The sequence below is a fragment of the Nycticebus coucang genome, chromosome 4, assembly GCF_027406575.1.
Source record: "Nycticebus coucang isolate mNycCou1 chromosome 4, mNycCou1.pri, whole genome shotgun sequence".
NCBI classification, from domain to species: domain Eukaryota; kingdom Metazoa; phylum Chordata; class Mammalia; order Primates; family Lorisidae; genus Nycticebus; species Nycticebus coucang.
In genome coordinates this window covers 61174767-61199705 of record NC_069783.1, presented here as the reverse complement: position 1 = coordinate 61199705, position 24939 = coordinate 61174767, and the positions used below count along the sequence as shown (strand labels likewise).

General features: G+C 38.1%; 1 protein-coding gene across 4 annotated transcripts in view; it reads right to left on the bottom strand.

Annotated features, from left to right (window-relative positions):
* Positions 1–24939, bottom strand: part of EHBP1 (EH domain binding protein 1) — a 412692-nt gene that overhangs the window by 358129 nt on the left and 29624 nt on the right. For all 4 annotated transcript variants that reach the window (XM_053587096.1, XM_053587100.1, XM_053587098.1 and 1 more), the window contains exon 3: positions 347–404. In XM_053587096.1, coding sequence (XP_053443071.1) covers positions 347–404 — 58 coding nt within the window. The remainder of the gene's footprint in view (positions 1–346; positions 405–24939) is intronic.

Genomic DNA, 24939 nt, shown 5'->3' with positions numbered 1-24939 from the left:
TAATAAGAATTCAACATTGTAAAGACCTCACCTTCTAATATTATCACATTGGAAGCACCTGATTTTTGAAAAGGGGGGTGAGGAACCCATTCAAACCACAGCTGCTATCAAATCCAATATCAAAACTCAGGCATATGACTCCCATTTTAAGAATAATATTTTTTTTAAAATGACAGCATCTGACCAATCCACTTTCAGTAGATAATCAGGGGGAAAAAATATATGTAATATACATATATATGAAGTAATATTTTAAAATGTTTTATACTCAAACCAGAGCAGCTTATTAATTTGATTAAAAGTTGAATTCAGCATTTGGGCAAAAAAATTCAGAAGAAACACTAACCTTAGAAGACTTCCTCCGGCTTCTTCTTGTCCAAACTACCACCAGTTTATCTGGTTGCCTGACAAATAGGAAAAAGAAATTTAATATAATTTACCTTAAACCAAGTTAATAAAGGTTAGTTTCAGTGCCTTTAAAAGGACAAAAATGTCATCTGCTTTAGATAACAGAGTAGTTATTATTACAATTAAGATGTTGAATATAGATGTATTCTAGTTTATATAACTAATATTTCATCTTCACGTTTTTCTAAAAATACCTTAGTAAGTTAATTCATTGGGACATACCAAGTAAAATAAAATATTTAGGATTAGTTACTATTTTACTTTATTTTTTTGCAGTCTTTGGCCAGGGCTGGGTTTGAACCCACCATCCCCCAGCACATGGGGCCAGCGCCCTACTCCTTTGAGCCAGAGGTGCTGCCCAAGTTACTATTTTAAAAAGAAAAAAAGCACACACAAATCTTCACACTTCTACACACACACACACCCTTTTTGGAGACTTTTTCATTTTGTTGCCCAGCCTAGCTCACAGCAACCTCAAACTCCTGGGTTCAAACAATCTTCCTCCACCAACCTCCCAAGTAGCTGGGACCACAGATGCTCGCCACAACATCTAGACTAATTTTTTCTGTTTTTTAGTAGAAACAAGGTCTTGCTCTTACTCAGAGCTGTTCTTGAATTCCTGAGCTCAAGCTATCTACCTGCCTCAGCTTTTCCCAAGTAGCTGGGACTACAGGCACCAGCTGTTACAACGCCTAGCTAATTTTTTCTATTTTTAGTAGAGACCAGGTTTTGCTCTTGCTCAGGCTGTTCTTGAACTCCTGAGCTCAAGCAATCTGCCCACCTCAGCCTCCCAGAGTACTAGCTAGGATTACAGGCGTGAGCCACTACATCTAGCACATTATCCCATTTAATTTGGAGAAAACAAGCATAAAGGGAGCACTTCCAAAATAATTTCAAACTATGAGTTACATTACTTTACATCTCTATCTTATGCATAATGCTTATGGTTTTTAAAACATAGTATAATCATCTCAATTATCTTCATAAAAACAATATACAGTACTTAAAATAGGCAAGGCACATATTATTATCCCTAGTTTATAAACTTGAAGAACTGAGAAATTAAATAACTTTAAAATCAAAAGCTCTGGCAAAACCAAGACTAAAATACAGGTCTTCTACCTCTAAAACCTCTCTTCTTTATTTTTATCTTCCACTAATATAAAGACAAACAAAAACAATACGATTTTAGATAATACAACTAAGTTCTGTTTTGCACACTAAGGCTATGATTATCAGTCATTTTACTTTTACAAAACCTTACATTTACATTTACAATTTTCAAAACTTTAGAGTTTCTTAATCAAGAAATGAATGCTACTATACTCATTTTGGTGACCACCACTGTCTGTGTCCCCTTCATTTTACCACAGAATCCCTCACTTTCAGCAGATGACTTTGCTCTTTCATTTATTAAATGAAACAAGAATAAATGAAATGTATACACATTTATACACACATAAAAGGCCACCAGCCTTGAAGTCCTCCCCCAATGATCTGCCTACAAACCTGCACTGCTATCCAAAGACAGAATTGTGCCAATGGAAAAACAAACAAAACCTGAAAAACAAAAACACCTGGTTCAATATAGAAAAGTAGACTACCCCAGTAGGAAAATGATAGGATAAAGAGCCATATGACTACCCTGTTTCCCCGAAAATAAGACAGTGTCTTATTTTAAGGTGTGCTCCCAAAGATGTGCTAGCTCTTATTTTCAGGGGACGTCTTATCTCTCCTGTAAGTAGGTCTTATTTTCAGAGGATGTCTTATTTTTGGGGAAACAGGGTCTGTCATAGATGGAGTTGGGAAGATGGAATGATCAATGATGACAGCTTTAACAAGAGAGGAACTTGCCAACAAGTGTAAACTATTTGTTCGAAAGCATTGATGGCTTGCTGGAGTATTTTACCTAGATGACTACACTGTGGGTGCATGTGGGAGTACTTAAGGGAAGAGTCATATATATTGATGTGCTTGCATTGTTAGTAATAATGATTTAATAAGCTTAAAACCAATACTCAATTATTAGTTGTAAGTAGGTTAGGAACTGAATTAAGAAAATGAGTGCAGATGATGGGCAAAAGGAAACAGAGACGGGAGAAAAGTGGATCAGAGGAACCCTAAGCTTGGTGCAAAATGCACTTCGGAAAGCCTTGCCTCTTTAAAACTTAAACTGTCCTGCTGAAACTTTACACTTTCCCCAGTGCAACTCTGCTGCAGAGGTCACTGAGCAGGCAAGGCTTGCTGGGATGAGGGCTGCCCTCTCAGGGAGAGAGAGTGCTTTTGGGGAGTTAGGGAAAGCAGAATGTCTGTACCTCGTTAACAAGAACAAGAGTTGCTAAGGACTAGATAGGAGAAAAATACATCCTTTCTTCTGTCACCTGGGTATGATCAGAAGCTTCAATCTGTTGAGCACAAGGCTTCTTGAATGTTAACTGCCGCTCCCGTGATTTGTGTGTATGGCCTAATTGGGGTCTTCTTTGATATACTGCACCTGGACTGTGTTCCCTGTCTCATGTTGTTTGTATTATGATCATAAAGCAATAACAGTAAAAGATAAATCAGTCTAATAAACGTAGCTAGTTTAAACCATAGTTTAATTGGGGAATGCAAGCTCAGCAAGAATTATGACGTAAAGATTTTGGCCTGCCCCTACTAAGATGCATGAAATAAATATGCAGCGAGCCCAGAGTTTTGGTCTTTGCTAAAGGATCACAATAAGGAGCAAAGATCTCTTGGCCCAGGCTGTTCTTCAAACTATAGATCGGTGTCTGTCTTTTCATTTTCCTTTATTATCCCATCTCTGCCAACCACTGGGAAAGAACAATTGTGAAGTTTGGGTCTGGTTCCCCAACACTACACCAACTTCTTCGCTGTGTTCTCATCTCCACATGTCTAGCCCCATTTCAACTCTTGAATTATATATATATATTTTTTGTTGTTGTTGTTGTTGTTGTTTTTTGAGACAGAGTCTTACTTTGTCACCATAGGTAGAGTGCCATAGCATAATGGCTCAAGCAATTCTCTTGCCTCTGGCTCCCAAGTAGCTGTGACTATAGGCTCCACCTTAACACCTGGCTATTTTTTTTTTTTTTTTTAAGACAGAGTCTCACCTCGGAAGAATGCTATAGTGTCAGAGCTCACAGCCACCTCCAACACCTGGGCTTAGGCGATTCTCTTGCCTCAGCCTCCCAAGTAGCTGAAACTACAGGCACCCACCACAACACCGAGCTATTTTTAAAGACGGGAGTCTCATCTTGTTCAGGCTAGTCTCAAACTCCTGAGCTCAGCCAGAATGCTGAGATTATGAGCCACCATGCTTTGACCTCTCTTAAATTGTATTTCCACAGTACTTTTTATAGAACTGCTATCAAATGTTACAGCTTTTCCTTGTTTATCATGCTATACTGGGCTCTTATATTGAAGGTACCACCAATTGTCTCTTGTAGGTTTAATTTTACAGGTTTATTTGACCTAAATATCTTTAAACAAGGTCTATGTGGTCCAGATTACTATAACCTCCAACACTCCCACCTGCTTCATATCTGATCAGCTTTGATCTTTAAGATGATCAAGTGCCTTTCACCCTGTGACACCATTTTCTTAACACAGTTTATAAGGCACTTCATTCATCCATCTGACTCTGCTTTACCTTTCTACCTGTACAACTTACAAATATCTCATGGGCATGCTGCTCTTCAACTAATCCCTGAATATATGGGCGAGGATGCCAAAAAGACACATACACATTTTAAGAGATGTTATCTATGCATTACTTTTCTAAGTTAAATTGAAATACAGTAGCAATGTGTCGTATGACATTCACTCAAAAGATGGCATCAAATGAACGTTAGTGTTACCATGTGACAAGTAGGACAGTCAAAGAAAATGGCAGAAACACAGTTGTAGTTTAAGGAGCGCAAGACCATTTTAAAGTGGTAGTTGAAATTCAAGAACACTGGGTGGGACCTGTGGCTCAGTGAGTAGGGCACCGGCCCCATATACCAAGAGTGGTGGGTTCGAATCCGTCCCTGGCCAAACTGCAACAAAAAATAGTCAGGCATTGTGGCAGGCGCCTGTAGTCCCAGCAACTCAGGAGGCTGAGGCAAGAGAATTGCCTAAGCCCAGCTAGAGGTTGCTGTGAGCTGTGATGCCCCAGCACTCTACCAAGGGCAACAAAGTGAGGCTCTGTCTCTAAAGAAAAGAAAGAAAGAAAGAAATTCAAGAACATTGTGGAAATACGACAATGGAGGTGTGAGCATGCAACAGAACCTTGTAGTAAGTTTGAGATGCATGGTACTGTGTGTGATGTGCACAAGGGAAGATCTGGGAGGCCTAGCTAGCAACAAAATCCTTTGTCAGTGTTGCTCAAGCAGTAGTTCACCATAGTCTGCTGATGGTAACTTCTTTGAGCACCTCTTGTAATTGGAGAAGTCAAATGTGACTTGATTTTATCTTTTGTTACTGGCATATATTATTACAATTTTCATAGTTTGTTCAGTACACTCTGTTTATTCCTTCAATTACTTCACATCTTTGTATGTTAGAACCTTTTTGTAAAACTTCCTTTTCCTCCTTCTTTCCTACATGGCAAACTGTTAAATTATCACTTTCTCTGTGAAACTTTCACCATTTATCATTTGCATCTCTCTCCCTCTCCCCCCATCCCACATCCCAAACCTCAAGCAGAGTTAATTGTTCCTACTGTGTTCCCAATAATATCCTTGGCACATCTTTTTTACCTTCTATTGTATAATAATTATTTACTATTTCTATCTCCTGTCCTTTATGGTTGATAAAAGTGACACTACTTTATCAATCATATCTTATTTATCTCTGTAATCTAGCAGTTAATAAGAATCTGGTACAAAGTTGAGTATGAGTATGTGCTGTTGAATGAACCTTATGTTTGTTTCCTCCATGCACTCATAATTGGTTAATAATAATTGATGAGGTCCAACTAATGCCAGTACTTACAAAAAACATCCTCCTTGCAGCTTATCAAACTCTGCAGGGATCTTCATCTTGACTGCACATTAAAACCACTTGGGAAGCTTTTAAAAAGCACTGATACCTAGGTTCCAGCCCTGGAGAATCTAATTTAATGGATCTGTGCAGTTTTTAAAATTCCACAGGTGATTCCAATGTGCAGCCAAAACTGAGAACCATCTTTTAATAGAAAGAGGGGTAAGCAATCCCCACACCTCCTGATTTGAGAAGCACTAGTGAGGTATTAGGTGTGATGGCAATGAAGGTGTCTTCCCTCCCCAAAATCCTGCTAGTGCCAGCTGAACTATATTGCCTCCTCTAACTCTCTCACCCTCCTGCCCCTCAACTCATGTCACTGTTTCAGAAAAGAAAAACTTTTTAGCATAAAAAAAAGTAGGATGGGTGTTCTCCTAACTTGTGTATGCCTGATGTTCCAAGAATGTAAATAGATCATAAATAACTTATTTGAGGATGCCTCCAAATATAGCTAAACTTTGTGATTCTAAGTCATATTCACATTTTAAATATCTTCACTAGAAATCAGCCCACCTTGACATTATCAGGAGGAAAATGAGAAAGACTGTTCTAAAATAAAGAACTGTGCTGTGTGTTATTGGTACCCTTCTACTGAGAGTAATAACCATACAATTGGCTGATCACAATTAATATTTTAAGCATTTGTGCTACACTAACATTAAATATTTACTTCTGTACTCCCAAAAAACAAAGGACATAGAAATTCCAAAAATTTTCTCCAACCACCAAAGAACCTATACTTACATTACTTTCTATCAAAAAAGTCAAGAGAACCTACTAGAGGCCACATTTCAGAAAGAGAATTTCAACAATCATGTATTTAACATTTCCATCCCACCACCTCAGTTTAGTAACTAGGTATAGCTAGTTATATAGTATATATACTATATATACTATATATAGCTATATATATATAGCTAGTATACCCTATAGGTAGCTGTAAGTTTACCACCCAAGAGACTGTGACAAACTGGTCAACATATGGAGGTGGTCAACATAAGGAACTAGGCCTACTGTATTGACACGTACATGTGGTGCATGTCTGGTCTCTGAAAATTAGGTCAACTTAAGGAGTGGTCAATGTAGGGAGGTGGTCAACTATGGAGGTTCTATTGTATTTAAATATAAACAATTTATGTACGTACATATAATATGTATGCGCACAAGCACACTTCCTGTGAAATCAGTCTAAAGCAGTGGTTCTTTTTTATTATTATTTTTTTATTAAGTCTTTTGTACATAGATCAGAAATACATTTATGCCCATTTCAGTGTGTTGATTATTTGTACAAATTGGAGTGCTTACATCATACTAATCAGCATAGCTTTCATCTCATTTACCTAATTATAGCATTAGGACACTTGTGTTCTACACATGATAGAACCAACTTATACTTGCAATGTGCTCCATAGTTGTGGTCCCCCTACTATCTCCTATTATCCCTCCCACCCCCTCCCCATCCCTCACCCTCCTCTTCCCTCCTTCATCACAGACTAAAGTTGTGTTTCATTTTTCATATGCAAGTGTGAGTTATTATAAATTGGTACTGAGTACATTGGATACTTTCTTTTCCATTCCTGAGATACTTTACTAAGAAGAATATTTTCCAGCTCCATCCATGTAAACATAAAGGAGGTAAAGTCTCCATTTTTTTTTTACTGCTGTAAAGCAGTGGTTCTCAACCTTCCCAATGCCACAGCCCTTTAATACAGTTCCTGTGGGTCGCGACCCACAGGTTTAGAACCGCTGGTCTAAAGGGTTCCATTAGAAAAATAAAACCTTTTAGTGGTTTGTTCAGGGGAAGGAACCCTTGCATTTAAAAGATTTAACATCTTCAGAGCCCTTAAAAAAGAACATCTTGAATCTGCAGATGGCATGCTTCGTCTCAGACACTGGTCCTGACACTAAACCCTTAGGAGAGTAAGAAAAAGAGGAGGAAAAAGGACAGGAGACAGCAGTGGAGAAAAGAGAGCTACAATATCCAGATTATAAAGAACTTATTAACTCTAGCTTTCTTTGGCCTGCCACTAAATTTTGTGCCCTCCTCTTTGCAATTAAGTGAGCTATGGTATATAAAAGTAAGTTTAAAGAAAAACATTTCTGGCTGTAATATAGACTCCTTTAATCTTTTCTATTCTCTCATGTGTCACATATGTAGGATGAAACTAAAAAAGTCACAAGAAAAATCCAAAACCATCGCATGAAAATCAGTCTCATCATTTTCCAGAATCATAATAGGAACAAATATTTTACTAAATGCCTACTAAATGCACTTTGCTGACCAATAGAGAAATAACGATAAAAGAAAGATCCTCTGAAGCCAGGCACAGTAGCTTATGCCTATAATCCCAGCACTCTGGGAAGCCAAGGCAATCAGCCGGAGCAAAAGCAAGACCTGGTCTGTAAAAAATACCCAGTAAAAATAGCTGGACAGTGTGGTTGGCGCCTGTAGTCCCAGGTACTTGGGAGGCTGAGTCAAGAGGGTTGCTTGAGCACATGAGTTTGAGGTTGCTGTGAGCTATGACTGACTCTACAGCACTCTATGGAGGGCAACAAAATAAAACTCTGTCTCAAAAAAAAGGCTCAGTGCCTGTGGTGCAGCTTGGGTGCCAGCCACATACACTGGGGCTGGCAGGTTCAAACCCAGCCCAGGCCTGCCAAAACAACAATAATAACAACTACAACAAAAACAATAGCCAGGCTTTTTGGCAGGTGCCTGTAGTCCCAACTACTTGGGAGGCTGAGGCAACAGAATTGCTTAGGCCCAAGAGTTTGAGCTATGATGCCACAGCACTCTATGGAGGGCAACACAGTGACACTCTGTCTCAAAAAAATAAAATAAAATAAAGGATCCTCTGGAAGTGTTTAATCTAATAGAGAAACAGACAATTAAACCAACTATCTTCACCTAGGCACAACCTTGGAGAACACAAAGAAGAATAAAGGACCTTATCCAAAGAATCATCTTTTATAAATACCTCAGGAAATACACTGACAAAAAGAACCTGCCCAATCACAAATATTACTTGATTTAGACTTTATAAAAACTATAATTTACAATAACACTTTTAATGTACAGCCCAATAAAAGATGAGTGACTAATCACAGCATGTGGAAAATTATAGCACTATTAAAAATATTTTCTAAGAAAATTTACAAGCATAGGACAATGCTTAGGGTATCATGTTAAGGGCGGCGCCTGTGGCTCAAGGAATAGGGCGCCAGTCCCATGTGCCAGAGGTGGCAGGTTCAAACCTAGCCCCGGCCAAAAACCGCAAAAAAAAAAAAAAAAAACACTGAAACTCAAGGGTATCATGTTAAGTTTGTTTAACATAGACTTTAATTTTTTTCCATACTTAAATAATAAAAGAAGACATCAAGAGGAAATACCTCAAAATGCTAACTGGTAACTACTAGGAGGTAAAATTATATATCATTTTAAGATGTTTCTGTACTTTCCACAATGAATTTATATGACTTTATGCTGGGGGAAGTTTTTAAGGTAAGGAGAGAGTTATTAAAAATAAATCAATGCTCAGCTCCTGTAGCTCAGTGGTTAAGGCGCCAGCTACATACACCAGAGCTGGCGGGTTCGAACCCAGCCCGGGCTGGCTAAACAACAATGACAACTACAACAAAAAAACAGCCGGGCATTGTGGCAGGTGCCTGTGATGCCACAGCACTCTACCGAGAGTGACATAATGAGACTCTGTCTCAAAAAATAAATAAATAAAAAATAAAAATAAATCAACACTTTTATGTTTGGAATCAATTATGAACACAGTTAATTAATTTTTTAGAATTTCACTAAATTTAGAGTGCTGAGATCGCTGAAAATTATTTTCCAAGTCAACAGAATTGGAGCAGGTATGTTCTTTGCCTTAAAATAACATAAATGTTCCCAAGATCTAACCAAAATTTTGAAATAGGTTCTGTTTGACTCTGGCAGCCTCCTCTCCTTTTTTTATAGCCCTTCAATTCCTGGGCCATTCTTTCTTAAGCAGCATGCAAATTCAATATGGCATTCCAGTACAGCTGGCCAGGCTCCAACAATAACACAAATGCTTTCCAGATCACTATTTTTTTTTTTTTTTTTGCTTTACTTGTGACAGGGTCTTGTTCCATCATCCCAGCTAGAGTACAATAGTGTCATCCTAGCTCACTACAACCTTAAACTCCTGGGCTGTGATCCTCTCAGTATCCACAGGGAAATGATTCCAGGGGACCCCCATGAATACCAAAATCTGAGGATATTCAAATCCTTTAATAGAAATCGGCACAGTATTTGCATACAACCTACCACATCCTCCTGGTAGAGTCATGTGTTGCTTAACAACAACAATATGTTCTGAGAAATGCATCATCAAGTGATTTCATTCTTGTGCAAACATCTAAGAACCTGAGAGTGTACTTACACAAACCTAAATGGTAAAAGCTACTGCACACCTAGGCTATAATATGGTATACCAGGGGTCCTCAAACTGCGGCCCGCGGGCTACATGAGGTGGTGTGATTGTATTTGTTCCCGTTTTGGTTTTTTACTTCAAAATAAGATACGTGCAGTGTGCATAGGAATTTGTTCATAGTTGGTTTTTTTTTTAAACTATAGTCCGGCACTCCAACAGTGTAAGGGACAGTGAAATGGCCCCCTGTTTAAAAAGTTTGAGGACACCTGGTATAGACTATTGCTCCTAGGCTACAAATCTGTACAACATGTTACTGCACTGAATACTGCAAGCAATAACAGAATAGTAAGCATATGTGTATCTAAACATAGAAAAAGTGCAGTGAAAATATGAAATTACAGAACCACCTTCTTGTACGCAGTCCATCAATGAACAAACATCATTTCGTGGTCATGGCTATACTTTAAATCATCTTTTGATTACTGATAATACCTAATACAATGTAAATGCTATAAAAATACTTGGGATATTATATTGCCTTTATTTGTGTTGTTAGTATTTTTTATTGTTGTATTTTTTAATTGATTTTTTCAAGATATTTTTCAAGCCATGTTTGGTTGAATCCACAGATGAGGAACCTAGGGCGAGAGAGGGCAGACTATAAGCATGAGAGAATTCTAGACTGGGAATTAGGAAACTTGTTTTTCCTAGGTCCCACAGTAAGTGACCTTAGGAATATCTCTCATTTTCTCTGAGCCTATTCTCTAATTTATCAAAAAGACTACATTAAAACTTCAGCTAGTTCTAAAACAGTGAGACATGATTGCAAGAGGGACTTTACCTAACAATTGCAATCAGTGTAACTGGCTTATTGTACCCTCAATGAATCCCCAACAATAAAAAAAAATAAATAAATAAAATATGCAAATATCCTTAAAAAAAAAAAAAGATTAAATGGGACTGGGCGGCACCTGTGGCTCAAAGGAGAAGGGCGCCGGCCCCATATACCAGAGGTGGTGGGTTCAAACCCGGCCCAGTCAAAAACTGCAAAAAAAAAAAAATAGATTAAATGGACTAACCGGCTAAATATTTGGTGGTTTAAAAGTGAAATGAATAGCACAAAGAATTTGAGGCAAGGAGTCACTTGCTTCCTGCCTGCTAACAATCGGGATAGCTAATATCATTACCTTTGAACAATATTATGAAAAGGGAAGTAATTTTTTAGCAGAGCAGTAAACTGACTACCAAAGTTTCATGCTTCCTATTCAAAGCAAAGTGTTAATTAATCATGGGAGGTAATGCAAAAATCTCCAACCACCTTTCCCCAACCACCACTACCATCATCTTGGCATTGAGATAGGGCCACATGAAACTTCTCACCACTAGAATGTGAGAAATGGTTGGTGTCACTTCTGGAGTAAAATGAATAAACAAGTATATTTTCCCCCAAACCATCTGAATGGAAAGGATTCTAGAATGCAGAGGAGGGCAGAGTCATAAGACAAAAGGTGTCCTGGCCCCTGAATGACCACATGGAAGGCCAATCAACTTGGAACACACTTTGCATGGAGAAATAAGCAAAAAACATTTCATTAGGTTAAACTCCTTGGATTTCTGGGTATATCTGCTACAGTAACCAACATTGGTTTTAGAAAATTCAATAAATTGAAAACACACACATACCACAATAACAATATATAGATGCTATCTTATAGAAGGTTATGTTTCAAACTACTGAGACCAAATTTAACCTTTTATGCCCTATTGGTTAGATAGATAGATAAGACAGACAGACAGACACACACATATATATATTATTTGGGGGGGAGGGGGAGACAAGTCTCATTTCGTTGCCCATGGTAGAGTGCCATGGCATCATAGCTCATAGCAACCTCAAACTCTTGGGCTCAAGCGATCCATCTTCTTGCCTCAGCCTCCTGAATAGCTAGGACTACCGGTGCCTGCCACAACTCCCAGATATTTTTTTTATTTGTTTGTTTTAGAGACAGTCTCTCTCTAGCTCAGGCTGGTCTCGAACCTGTGAGCTCAGGCAATCCATCCACCTCAGCCTCCCAGAGTGCTAGGATTATAGGCATGAGCCACTGCACCCAGCCCCTACTAGTTTTCAAATCAATATTTCCAAAGATAAAAGACAATTATACTATAAAACTTGGTAATTAGTATTTAAGCCTCTGAACGTTTTCTAAATTAAAAGCAAGAAATCATAAATCTTTAGAACACAAAAAGTACAAACTATTCCTCTCACCACAGAATCCAGGATATACTTGCAATGAGAAAAAGAGAGCTCAAAATATTAATACCAAACTTACTGTGAATACACACTTCACTAAATAACAAGGTTATTCCTTTTAGGGGAAAGAGGTCTTAGCCATAAATGAACATTTCATGGTGGGATGCTGTGAATATTGAAACAAAGGAGAGAAAGTTGTCTTATCACAGAATACTCTAACTTTACTATTTCTTAAGTAATTATTTTTATCCTTCAGTAGGTACATCTGCCTCCTATTATACTAACACTGCTGAAGCTCTAGTTAATTACACTTCTTTATGCTTACTTCACAAGAGCTATTTAACAAGCTGTAACAATTAATTCAATAGAGAAAAACTGTACAAATACAAGACAAAGTCCATATATAGGATAAATTTCTTTTCTGTAAAAAATGAAGAATAGTTCCAATAATGAGAAATATAAAACATCTTTGTCACTCTAAAAAAAAACATATATATAAACATATATATATATATTTTGGGGGGGTTCTTTTTTTTTTTGAGACAGAGCCTAAAAAATTATTTTTTTCTAAAAAAAAAAAAAAATATATATATATATATATATATATATATTTCTGGGTTGTTTTTTTTTTTTTGAAACAGAGCCTCAAGTTGTTGCCCTGGGCAAGTGCCATGGCATCATAGCTCACAGCCACCTCCTAGGCTTAAGCAATTCTCTTGTCTCAGCCTCCCAAGTAGCTAGGATTACAGGCGCCCACCACAACACCCAGATAGATAGATAGATAGTTTTTTTTTTTTTTTTTTTGGTTGTAGTTGTCATTGTTGTTCAGCAGGCCCGGGCTGGATTTGAACCCTCCAGTTCTGGTGTATATGGCTGGTGCACTCGAGCTTCAGGAGCTGAGTCAATATTTTGTTTTTTAAATTACATTTTGCCTCATCCTATCACTTAAAAATATATTTTCACAGAGTTATTGCTTTTGGTTAACAATATTTAACAGATGATGCACATGGACTTTACTGACAGGTATATGCCAGTATTTAGGGGCAGTGCCATTCAATTGAGGAAGCATACTTTGGCATATTTGAGCCGAGTAATGCAAAAAGCTCCAGCCACCACCACCACCATGTTGACATTGAGAGCCGGGACACATGAAACTTCAGGCCACCAAATATATATTTTTTTCTTCTTACTTTACTATCAGCAGCATAAAAGATTTTTACTTTTTGTAACATGAAGATAGTTCGGAGACAAATAGCACTATAATGAATAATTCCTGAATATGTGTACAATATTGGTCTTCCCAAATAATACTTGCTACTTTCTTTATTGTTTCACAGTACCACTTACAGTGATTCCATAGTTTAGCATATTATTTACTGTCCTTTTCTAGTCCTGTTGGAATAAGCCTCAGATGCCACTAACACAAATATTAGTATTCCCAGATTATATACTGGGTCCCTGGAATAAAGTTTAGAAAGAAAAAAAAAAAAGAACCCAGCCCTCCAAAATAATCATATTCACTATTAACACACTTCTATAATTCTGCAAATGTGTGTTCTGGGTGACTACATTTGTCTATTTTGTTTCTATCTGACTTTAAGGTTCTCAAGAGATTTCCTAGTATTAACAGCATTTATTGAAAGGGAGGCAGGAAAACAATATGACTAATAAAAGAATCACAAGAAGATAGCCAGATCTCTGTTTGAATTTTGGTTCCCCTTGTTCCAGTTGTATCATCTAAGCCTCAAGAGGTTTTTCATCTGTGAATAAGAAACTAACAGGACCAACGTAAAGATCAGTTAAGAAAATGCACGTAAAGGCTCGGCACCCATAGTTCAGCGTTCAGAGCACTGGCCATATATACCAGGCTGGGGGGGGGTTCGAACCTGGCCAGGGCCTACTAAAACAACAATGACAACTGCAACCAAAAAATAGCCAGGCATTGTGGCGGGCACCTGTAGTCCCAGCTACTTGGGAGATTGAGGCAAGAGAATCGCTTAAGGCCAAGAGTTTGAAGTTACTGTGAGCTGGGACACCACAGTACTCTACCAAGGGCAACATAGTGAGACTCTGTCTCAAAAAAAAAAGAAAATGCACATAAAGTTCTTAGCTGAGTGCTGGTCTTTCAACACCATTTCACAAAATGCTAGCAATGAGTCCATGTGTGCACAGAGTTTCCAATTACTTTGTATGGTCTCCCTCTTAAATATGAACACACAACCAAGGATCATCTGAGGAAAGCCTCTAAAATAAAAAATGCTAAAAAAAAAAGAGAAAAAAGGATCCTGAAAGAAATTGAGACGATATCACCAGTAAGCTCAGAGACATAAAAGATATTACTATGAAAAACACAAAATAAATATTTAATAAATAAGAAAGCATTATGAAAATTCGATCATTTTTCTTATGTAGGCAAAAAATAAAGCATTAGAAGATAAAATTGAGGGAATCTTTCAAAACTTGAATAAAATAACAGTGCTTTTAAAAGGGAGAAATAGCAGTGCTTTTAAAGGGAAAAATACAAGAAATTTAGAAAAATACAGAAGGTTAAATATCTGCCTACTCCTGTAGTATGACAGTGAAAAAGGTCCCAAGATGTCACTCATGCCACAGGCCTAACAGAGAAGTCATTCTACAGTAAACCAGGATACTGGAAGTCTACAGGGAAAAAAAGGAATTGACGAATTACCAATGTTCTTAACAGCTTGAGAGGAATTTTAAGAGCTAACAGAAAAGTTAAGGAATACTAATGATACATACAGTGCTGGGGGGCCAGGAGACCAAAGTTAGTAATTATTTACACAAGGAAATTTCTTTAAAAAGAAAACGTGACTATAATACTACAGGGTTTAGCTACAAATATTTACTAAGTTATAACAATGAATTCTTATCTAACTCTGATAGAGCTGACAGGGAAACGGGAGAATTGGAATAGGGAAGGGTATGTATGTATGCTTTAAGGAAGACATGGTAAGAAAGCTAAATCCTCACCTACCAAATCAACAAGCTAGTAGAAAGTCCATAATCAAAAAAGAAATACCACTTCATAACCAACAGGAAGGCCATAGCAAACAATAACAAGTCTGTGAGGATATGATGAAACTGAAACCCTCATATATTGATGGTAGGGTTGTAAAATGGCACAACCGCAATGGAAAACCATTTGACAGCTCCTCATAAAACACAGACTTCTAGTTTCTGGCCCAGCATGTAAGAAGATGGAAAGTTGCCACTCTGCCCTAACAACAGAAGGAAAAAGGAAAAAAAGGAAAAAATTAAACATACTGAAATATCAGCAACTGTCCTTAGATACATAACAGACATAAGGTCACAGGACCAACCACTGTTCCCCAATTTGGAGAGAATGACAGATGAGGAAAGAATCACAATTTACAAGAGCTAAAACTTCTGTGGGAACCAGTACTAGGGTAGGAAAAACTGAACTGTAATGAATAAACTGTTGGAGGCTCAGTATGAACAAGTATGAGAGATAAAAGCTCCAGAGGGACCCAGTACAGTGGGGGAAGGCACACTTTTCTAAGTTTTACCTCTCAGAGCTCTACCACACTTTCAAAGTGAGTATCACAGAAAAACCACCTCATTTTCCCAATGTAGGACAGACAAGGGAAACCATTTTGAAATATGCCAGAACATTCTGTCCCTCTTAATAAAATCAGCCCCCAAGAGAAACTTTTTAACCAGTGCCTAACTTGCTGGGGCTTTTCCAGAGCCTAAATGACCTGGGGGAAGGAAAATACCTAACTCCAGCCCACTCTAGCTATCCTACCCCTTCTAACAGGACAGGGGAAGGGAAATTGAGATGTACTTCTGAGGTTCACAGTCCAAAGGCACAAGCTCACTAAAATACTGAGGCCTAATCTTAAGACTAAAGAACGTTTACTCTTACCTCTACCCAGCCCTTATCACATCCTGAAAGCCTATTTACAGCAGTTCCTTTCACATCTGGCTATCAAGAAAAAAATTTCAAAACATACTAAAGATACAAAAAAATACAGTTTGAAGATACACAGCAAGCATGATAATCAGAATCAGATACAGCAGAAATGTCACAATCATCAGATCAGTAATTTAAAACAACTATAATTTGGTTGAAAAGTTTGTTCAAAATAATAGCAACAAATACTTGATTATATACGTTTATGTATATATTATGTGTGTATATATATATACTCATGTATATTATATATAATTGAAATGAATGATAGCAATGATATAAGGTATAGAAGGGAGAAATTAGGATTATTATTCTAAAGTAACTCAAACTACCTGTGAAGTGGTAAAGCATTATTTGAAAGTGGACTTAGGACTAGTTGTAAATGTATATTATAAACTCTAAACAACTAGTAAGAAAAGGAAGCATAAATGATAAGCTAAGAAAAGACAGAAAATGGAATCACATAAAATGCTCAATAAGGCCAAGCACAGTACATCTACACCTATAATCCTGGCACTCTGTGAAGCCAAAGCAGGAAGATCACTCGAACTCAAGAGTTCAAGACCAGCCTAAGAAAAATTTGACAGGTGTGGTGGTACGACCTGTAGTCCCAGCCACTTCAGAGGCAGAGGCTATAATGAAACCATTGCACTAGGCAACAGAGCAAGACTCTGTCTCAAACAAAGAAAAAATGCTTAATTAAAACCACAAAAGGCAGAAAAAGTGAAATATTTTTTTTTTTTTTTTTTTTTTTTTGTAGAGACAGAGTCTCACTGTACCGCCCTCGGGTAGAGTGCCGTGGCGTCACACGGCTCACAGCAACCTCTAACTCTTGGGCTTACGCGATTCTCTTGCCTCAGCCTCCCGAAAAGTGAAATATTTTTAAAAAGAAACAAAGAATAAGAGCAACAAACAGAAAACAATTAAATAAGGCAGCTATTAATACAACTATACCAATAACCATTTTAAAGGTCAATGGTCTAAAATGTAGCAATAAAAGACAAAGATTGTCAGAGTGGTTCAAAAAACAAGACCCAACCACATGTTTCATACAAGAAACCCACTTTAAATATAAAAGCATGTATAGATTAAAAATAATAGAGACAAATACACCATGCTAACACTAATCAAAAAACAGCAGGAATAGCTATATTAACTTCAGATAGAGCAGACTTCAAAAGAAAGAAAGTTATCAGGGATAAAGAAGGGTGTACATAATAATAAAAGGATCAATTCTCCCAGGAGACATAACCATTGCTAAAGTGTAGGTGCATAACAACATAATGTCACACTGTCTGAAGCAAAAACTAATAGAACTACAAGGAGAAATAGATGAAACCACTATCCTAATTGAGAATTCAACACCCTTCTGTAAGAAATGGACAGATCTTGCAGCTGACAATTGGTAAGGACACAGCTGAACTCAATACCATCGATCAACTGTACATAATCAAGAATAGACTACTTCATCCGAAAACAGCAGAATACACATTCTTTTTTTTTTTTTTTTTTTTTTTGTAGAGACAGAGTCTCACTGTACCGCCCTCGGGTAGAGTGCCGTGGCATCACACGGCTCACAGCATCCTCTAACTCTTGGGCTTACGCGATTCTCTTGCCTCAGCCTCCCGAGCAGCTGGGACTACAGGCGCCCACCACAACGCCTGGCTATTTTTTTGTTGCAGTTTGGCCGGGGCTGGGTTTGAACCCACCACCCTCGGCATACAGGGCTGGCGCCCTACTCACTGAGCCACTCTTATTAAACTCACATGGAACATTCGCCAAGGCAGACCATATTCTGGACCATAAAACAAACCCAACTTAAATTTATTTGTTTATTTATTTATTTATTTAGAGACAGAATCTTACTTTATCACTCTCACTGGAGCGCCATCATTTCATAACTCACAGCAACCTCGAACTCTTGGGCTCAAGAGATCCTCTTGCCTCAGCCTCGGGAGTATCTGGAACTACAGGTATGCAGCACAAGGCCCAGCTAGTTTTTTCTATTTTTAGTAGAGACAGGGTCTCGCTCTTGCTCAGGCTGGTCTTGAACTCCTAAGCTCCATCAATCCACCCACCTCAGTCTTCCAAAGTATTAGGATTACAGGCATGAGCCACTGCGCCCAGCCCCTAACTTTAATTTAAAAGAATAGAAATCATATAATTTCTGCTCTCAGTTCATAATGGAATTAAACTAGAAATCATAATAGATACCTGGAAAATACTTACATATATGAAAATTAAGCAGTGTATTTCTAAATAATACATGGATCAAGAAGAAATCTCAAGAGACACTAAAAAATATTTTGAACTCAATGAAAATGAAAATATAGGGCGGTGCCTGTGGCTCAAAGGAGTAGGGCACTGGCCCCATATGCCGGAGGTGGTGGGTTCAAACCCAGCGCCAGCCAAAAACTGCGAAAATGAAAATATAATTTACAAAAATGTGTGAGATGCAGTGAAAGCAGTGTTTAAATTTAACAGTATAACACTGGATGCATATACAGACTACACTTAATGATAAGGTTACATCCTGACAAACTCATCATAAGTTGAAAATATCCTATGTCAAAAATGTATTCAATACACTGAACCCAATAAACATCATAGCTTTGCCTATCCTTAAATGTACCCAGAACAGACAGTCCCCATAGCACAGTAGGTACAGCACCGGCCACATACACCAAGGCTGGCAGATTCAAAACTAGCCTGGGCCTACTAAAACAACAATGACAACTGCAACAAAAATATAGCCAGGCCCTGTGGCAGGCACTTGTAGTCCCAGCTACTTGGGAGGCTGAGGCAAGAGAATCGCTTAAGCCCAAGAGTTTGAGGTTGCTGTGAGCTGTGATGCCATGGCACTCTACTCATGGTGACATCTTGAGACTCTGTCTCAAAAAAAAAAAAAAAAAAAAAAAATGTGCTCAGAACAATTACATTAGCCTACATTTGGGCAAAATTATCTAACACAATGATTATTTTATAATGAAGTGTTGAAAATCTTGTGTAAGTTACTAAATACTATACTGAAAGTTCAAAACAGAATGATTGTATGAGTGCTCAAGGTATGGTTTCTACTTAATGCATATTGCTTTCCTACCATTACAAAGTTGAAAAATTATAAACATCCTAAGTCAGGAGCCACTTGTATTAGAAAAGAAGAAAGATCTAAAATCAGTAATCTAATTTTCCACCTTAGGAAGCTAAACAAAGAAGAGCAAATTACATCCAATAAACAGAAGAAACAATTAGAGCAGAAATCAATGAAACTGAAAATAAAAAATCAATAGAGAAAATCAACAAAAGATCAGTAAAATCAATAAGGTTCTATTCAAGCTAATAAAAAAAGAGGATACAAATTAACCAATATCAGAAATGAAAGAGACATTTCTATAGATCCTATGGACATTCAAAGGATAATAAGGAAACACTATGAACAACTTCATGTCAATGAATTTGAAAACCTATGTGCAGTGAACCAATTCCTTAAAAGATACATTTGCCAAAATTTACACGAGGAAACAGGACAATCTGAACAAGCATTGAATCAATAATTAATAATTCTCTAAAACAGAAAGCATTAAGTCTAGACTGGCTCAAAAGGGAATTCTACTAAATATTTAAGAAAGATAATATACTAATTCTCTACAATCTCTTTAAGAAGTTAGAAGCACAGGGAATATTTCTTAACTCATTCTATGAGGCCAGTATTATCCTAACACCAAAATTAGACAAAAATATTTCAAGAAAACAAAACTACATGGCAGTATTTCTCAGCCAGGCACAGTGGCTCACACCTGTAATCCCAGCCCTTTGGGAGGCCAAGGTGGAAAGACTGCTTGAGGCCAGGACAGGAGTTCAAGACCGGCCTAGACAACATAGTGAAATGCCATCTCTATAAAAAATTTAACAATAGCCAGGCATGGTAGTGCACAGCTGTAGACTTAATACTCAGGAGTCTTAGGCAGGAGTTCAAGCCTACACTGAGCTCTGATTGTGCCACTGTACTCCAGCCTGGGCAACAAAGCAAGACCCTACCTCAAAAAAAAAAAATCTCATAAATGCAAAAATCCTCAACAAAATATTTGAAAAACATAATTCAACAATATATATAGAAAGAATTATACACAGGAACAAGTAGGATTTATCTCAGGTATCCAAAAGTAGCTTAACATTTGAAAATCAATTAATACAATCCATTATAGCACCATGATAAAAAAGAAGAGCCGTGAGAGAGGCAGAGCAAGATGGCAGCCGAGTAACAGCTTCCTTGCATCTGGGTACCATGAGTCTGGGGAGATAGGACTCCAGGCATCTCTGGCTGGTGGGATCTGCCTATCATCACCCCTCAGAGGATACAGGGAGTCAGCGAGAGACTTCTGGACCCCAAGAGGAGGACTAAAACAGTAGAAAACCGGCAAGTGGTCGCGTGTGTTCAATCCGTCTAAACCCGCCCGAAACTGTAAGTTCAGTAGCAGCAAGACTACAAACCAGAAAGGCCTTACCTGTGAACTGTTTTGGTGTCTTTGGACTTGGCACTCAGCTGAACTGCCTTGGGGAGAGCCTGAGCGGGAGTGCGGAGAACTTTGGCCTTTGTCTAGGGCCCCAGTCTGAGCCGCTGAGCCAGACGGAGCTAATAGTGTTTGACTCTGGGTCACAGGCAGCCATTGTGAGCGATCTGCCCCGGCAAGCTCCGCCCTCAGGGTGGCAGAGCTAGAATTGGGTGGGAGCCAGTAACCCAACGACCAAGTAGCCTAAGGGTGGGGTCTCAGCCGCTTTGCAGCCCTAACCCTCGGGGGCAGAGGGAGACCAGTTTTGGCACACAGGGTAAGTGGATAGCCACTTCAGCAGTGATTCCAGCGACAAGCACTTCCCTGGGAAAGCTTCTGCTCAGCAAGTGAACAAGCTAAAAGTGCCTTTTAAGTGGGCTGAAGAGAGATTTAGGGTGTCTACCTGCTGGGGTTTGAGAAACTAGCAGCCTCCACTGGTATCAGAACTGTGATTAACATCTCATACCCCAGAAGACCACGAGTTGCCCAGACAATATTCAATAACATATGCACACTGCTTTGTTTTTGGTTGTGTGTTTTTTTTTTTGGTTTAGTTTTTTTTTTGATTATTTTGATGTTGTCGATGTTGTTTTCTTTTCTAAGTTCAACCTTTTCCATACAGATCCTTTTTCTTTCTCAATTTTTCTAGTTTAATTATAATTTCCCATTGCTGCCTATTTCAATAATTAGAACTTCATTTTTGTTAGTGTTTCTACCGCTATTATTTGGTTTTCCACCGAATTTTATCCCATAAAGTTTTCTGTTTGCTTGTTTTGGTTTGATTTATAGCATTTTTGTCTTTCCTCTCTACTTGGTGGAGGTGGGGTACTGTGTCTGATCAGGTTAGCAAAGAACTGCTGACCTCAAGGGAACCACCCAACTGGGCACCCCCAGAGGGTGGTTTCTTTTTAAGGTTGTATCAAAGTACCCTACTGTACACCTATATTGCTCTGTCTCCCTCTTTCTGTGCCTCTCTTCTTTTTGTCAATATTCCTTTTACCCACCCCTTCTCCTTTCTCTATTTTCCTTTTTTTTTTTTCTTAACACTTGGTCCTCCTTTCTTTCATCCCTTTTTTGCTCTTCAACCTTCTCACCCTTCTGGTCCTGTAACCCTTAGTCCACAGGCACGAGAACTTAAACGGCAAGAGGAAGTGAAAGGAAAGGGCAAGGAAACAGATAAAAGAAATCACTCATGAGGAAGAATCAGCAGAAAACTCCAGGCAACATGAAGAACCAGTCCAGAACAACGCCACCAAGGGACCATGAGGTAGCTACTGCAGAGGATTCCACCTATAAAGAAATGTTAGGAATGACAGAAAGGGAATTTAGAATACACATGTTGAAAACAATGAAAGAAATGATGGAAACAATGAAGGAAACTGCTAATAAAGTGGAAAATAACCAAAAGGAAATTCAAAAACAGAATCAAATAAGAGATGAACGATATGAAGAATATAAAAAGGATATAGCAGAGCTGAAGGAACTGAAACAGTCAATCAGGGAACTTAAAGATGCAATGGAAAGTATCAGCAACAGGTTAGACCATGCAGAAGAAAGAATTTCAGAGGTAGAAGACAAAGTTTTTGAGATAACTCAGATAGTAAAAGAGGCAGAAAACAAGAGAGAGAAAGCAGAACGTTCACTGTCAGAATTATCGGACTTTATGAAGCGTTCCAACATACGAGTTATATGAATTCCAGAAGGGGAAGAAGAATGCCCCAGAGGAATGGAAGCCATACTAGAGAGTATTATAAAAGAAAATTTCCCAAATATCACCAAAGATTCTGACACACTGCTTTCAGAGGGCTATCGGACCCCGGGTCGCCTCAACTCTAACTGAGCTTCTCGAAGACACATTGTGATGAACCTGTCCAAAGTCAACACAAAAGAAAAGATTCTGCAAGCTGCCAGGAGTAAGCGCAAGTTGACCTACAAGGGCAAATCCATCAGAGTGACCGCAGACTTCTCTAATGAAACTTTCCAAGCAAGAAGACAATGGTCATCTACCTTTAATCTACTTAAACAGAACAATTTCCAGCACAGAATTCTGTACCCTGCTAAGCTAAGTTTAAAAATTGACGGAGAAATCAAATCATTTACGGATATACAAACATTGAGGAAATTTGCCACAACAAGACCAGCTCTACAGCAAATACTTCAACCTGTTCTGCACACTGACCACCACAATGGATCACCAGTAAAGTAAGAACTCAGAAATTAAAGGACAGAACCTAACCTCCACACAGATGCAACAGATAAAACTAAGCAATGGACTCTCACCAAATAAGACGAATAGAATACTACCACACTTTTCAATTATCTCAATAAATGTTAATGGCTTGAATTCCCCACTGAAGAGACATAGATTGGTTGACTGGATTAAAAAACACAAGCCATCCATCTGCTGTCTGCAAGAAACACACCTGGCTTCAAAAGACAAATTAAAGCTCCAAGTCAAGGGTTGGAAGACAATTTTTCAGGCAAATGGAATTCAGAAGAAAAGAGGAGTTGCAATCTTATTTTCAGATACATGTGGATTTAAAGCAACTAAAGTCAAAAAAGACAAAGATGGTCACTTTATATTGGTCAAGGGAAAAATACAACAAGAAGACATTTCAATTCTAAATATTTATGCACCCAATTTAAATGCTCCCAGATTCTTGAAACAGACCTTACTCAGTCTGAGCAATATGATATCTGATAATACCATAATAACAGGGACCTTAACACTCCTCTTACAGAGCTGGACAGATCCTCTAAACAGAAATTAAACAAGGATATAAGAGATTTAAAAAAGACCCCAGAACAACTGTGCTTGAGAGACACATATACATCACTCCATCCCAAAGATAAAGAATATACATTCTTCTCATCACCCCATGGAACATTCTCCAAAATTGATCATATCCTGGGACACAAAACAAATACCAACAGAATCAAAAGAATTGAAATTTTACTTTGTACCTTCTCAGACCATAAGGCACTAAAGGTGGAACTCAACTCTAACAAAAATGCTCGACCCCACCCAAAGGCATGGAAATTAAACAATCTTCAGTTGAATAACAGATGGGTGCAGGAAGAAATACAACAGGAAATCATTAACTTCCTTGAGCATAACAACAATGAAGACACAAGCTACCAAACTCTCTGGGATACTGCAAAAGCAGTTTTGAGAAGAAAATTCATCGCTTTAGATGCCTACATTCGAAAAACAGAAAGAGAGCACATCAACAATCTCACAAGAGATCTTATGGAATTGGAAAAAGAAGAACAATCTAAGCCTAAACTCAGTAGAAGAAAAGAAATATCCAAAATCAAATCAGAGATCAATGAAATTGAAAACAAAAGAATCATTCAGAAAATTAATGAAACAAGGAGTTGGTTTTTTGAAAAAATAAATAAAATAGATAAACCATTGGCCAGACTAACGAGGAATAGAAAAGTAAAATCTCTAGTAACCTCAATCAGAAACGATAAAGGGGAAATAACAACTGATCCCACAGAGATACAAGAGATCATCTCTGAATACTACCAGAAACTCTATGCCCAGAAATTTGACAATGTGAAGGAAATGGATCAATATTTGGAATCACACCCTCTCCCTAGACTGAGCCAGGAAGAAATAGAGTTCCTGAACAGACCAATTTCAAGCACTGAGATCAAAGAAACAATAATAAATCTTCCAACCAAAAAATGCCCTGGTCCAGATGGCTTCACTCCAGAATTCTATCAAACCTTCAAGGAACAGCTTATTCCTGTACTGTAGAAATTATTCCAAAAAATTGAGGAAGAAGGAATCTTCCCCAACACATTCTATGAAGCAAACATCACCCTGATACCAAAACCAGGAAAAGACCCAAACAAAAAGGAGAATTTCAGACCAATCTCACTCATGAATATAGATGCAAAAATTCTCAACAAAATCCTAACCAATAGATTACAGCTTATCATCAAAAAAGTCATTCATCATGATCAAGTAGGCTTCATCCCAGGGATGCAAGGCTGGTTTAACATACGCAAGTCTATAAACGTATCCGCCATATTAACAGAGGCAAAAATAAAGATCACATGATCCTCTCAATAGATGCAGAAAAAGCATTTGATAAAATCCAGCATCCTTTTCTAATTAGAACACTGAAGAGTATAGGCATAGGTGGCACATTTCTAAAACTGATGGAAGCTGTCTATGACAAACCCACAGCCAATATTTTACCGAATGGAGTAAAACTGAAAGCTTTTCCTCTTAGAACTGGAACCAGACAAGGTTGTCCTCTGTCACCTTTACTATTCAACGTAGTGCTGGAAGTTCTAGCCAATACAATTAGGCAAGACAAGGAAATAAAG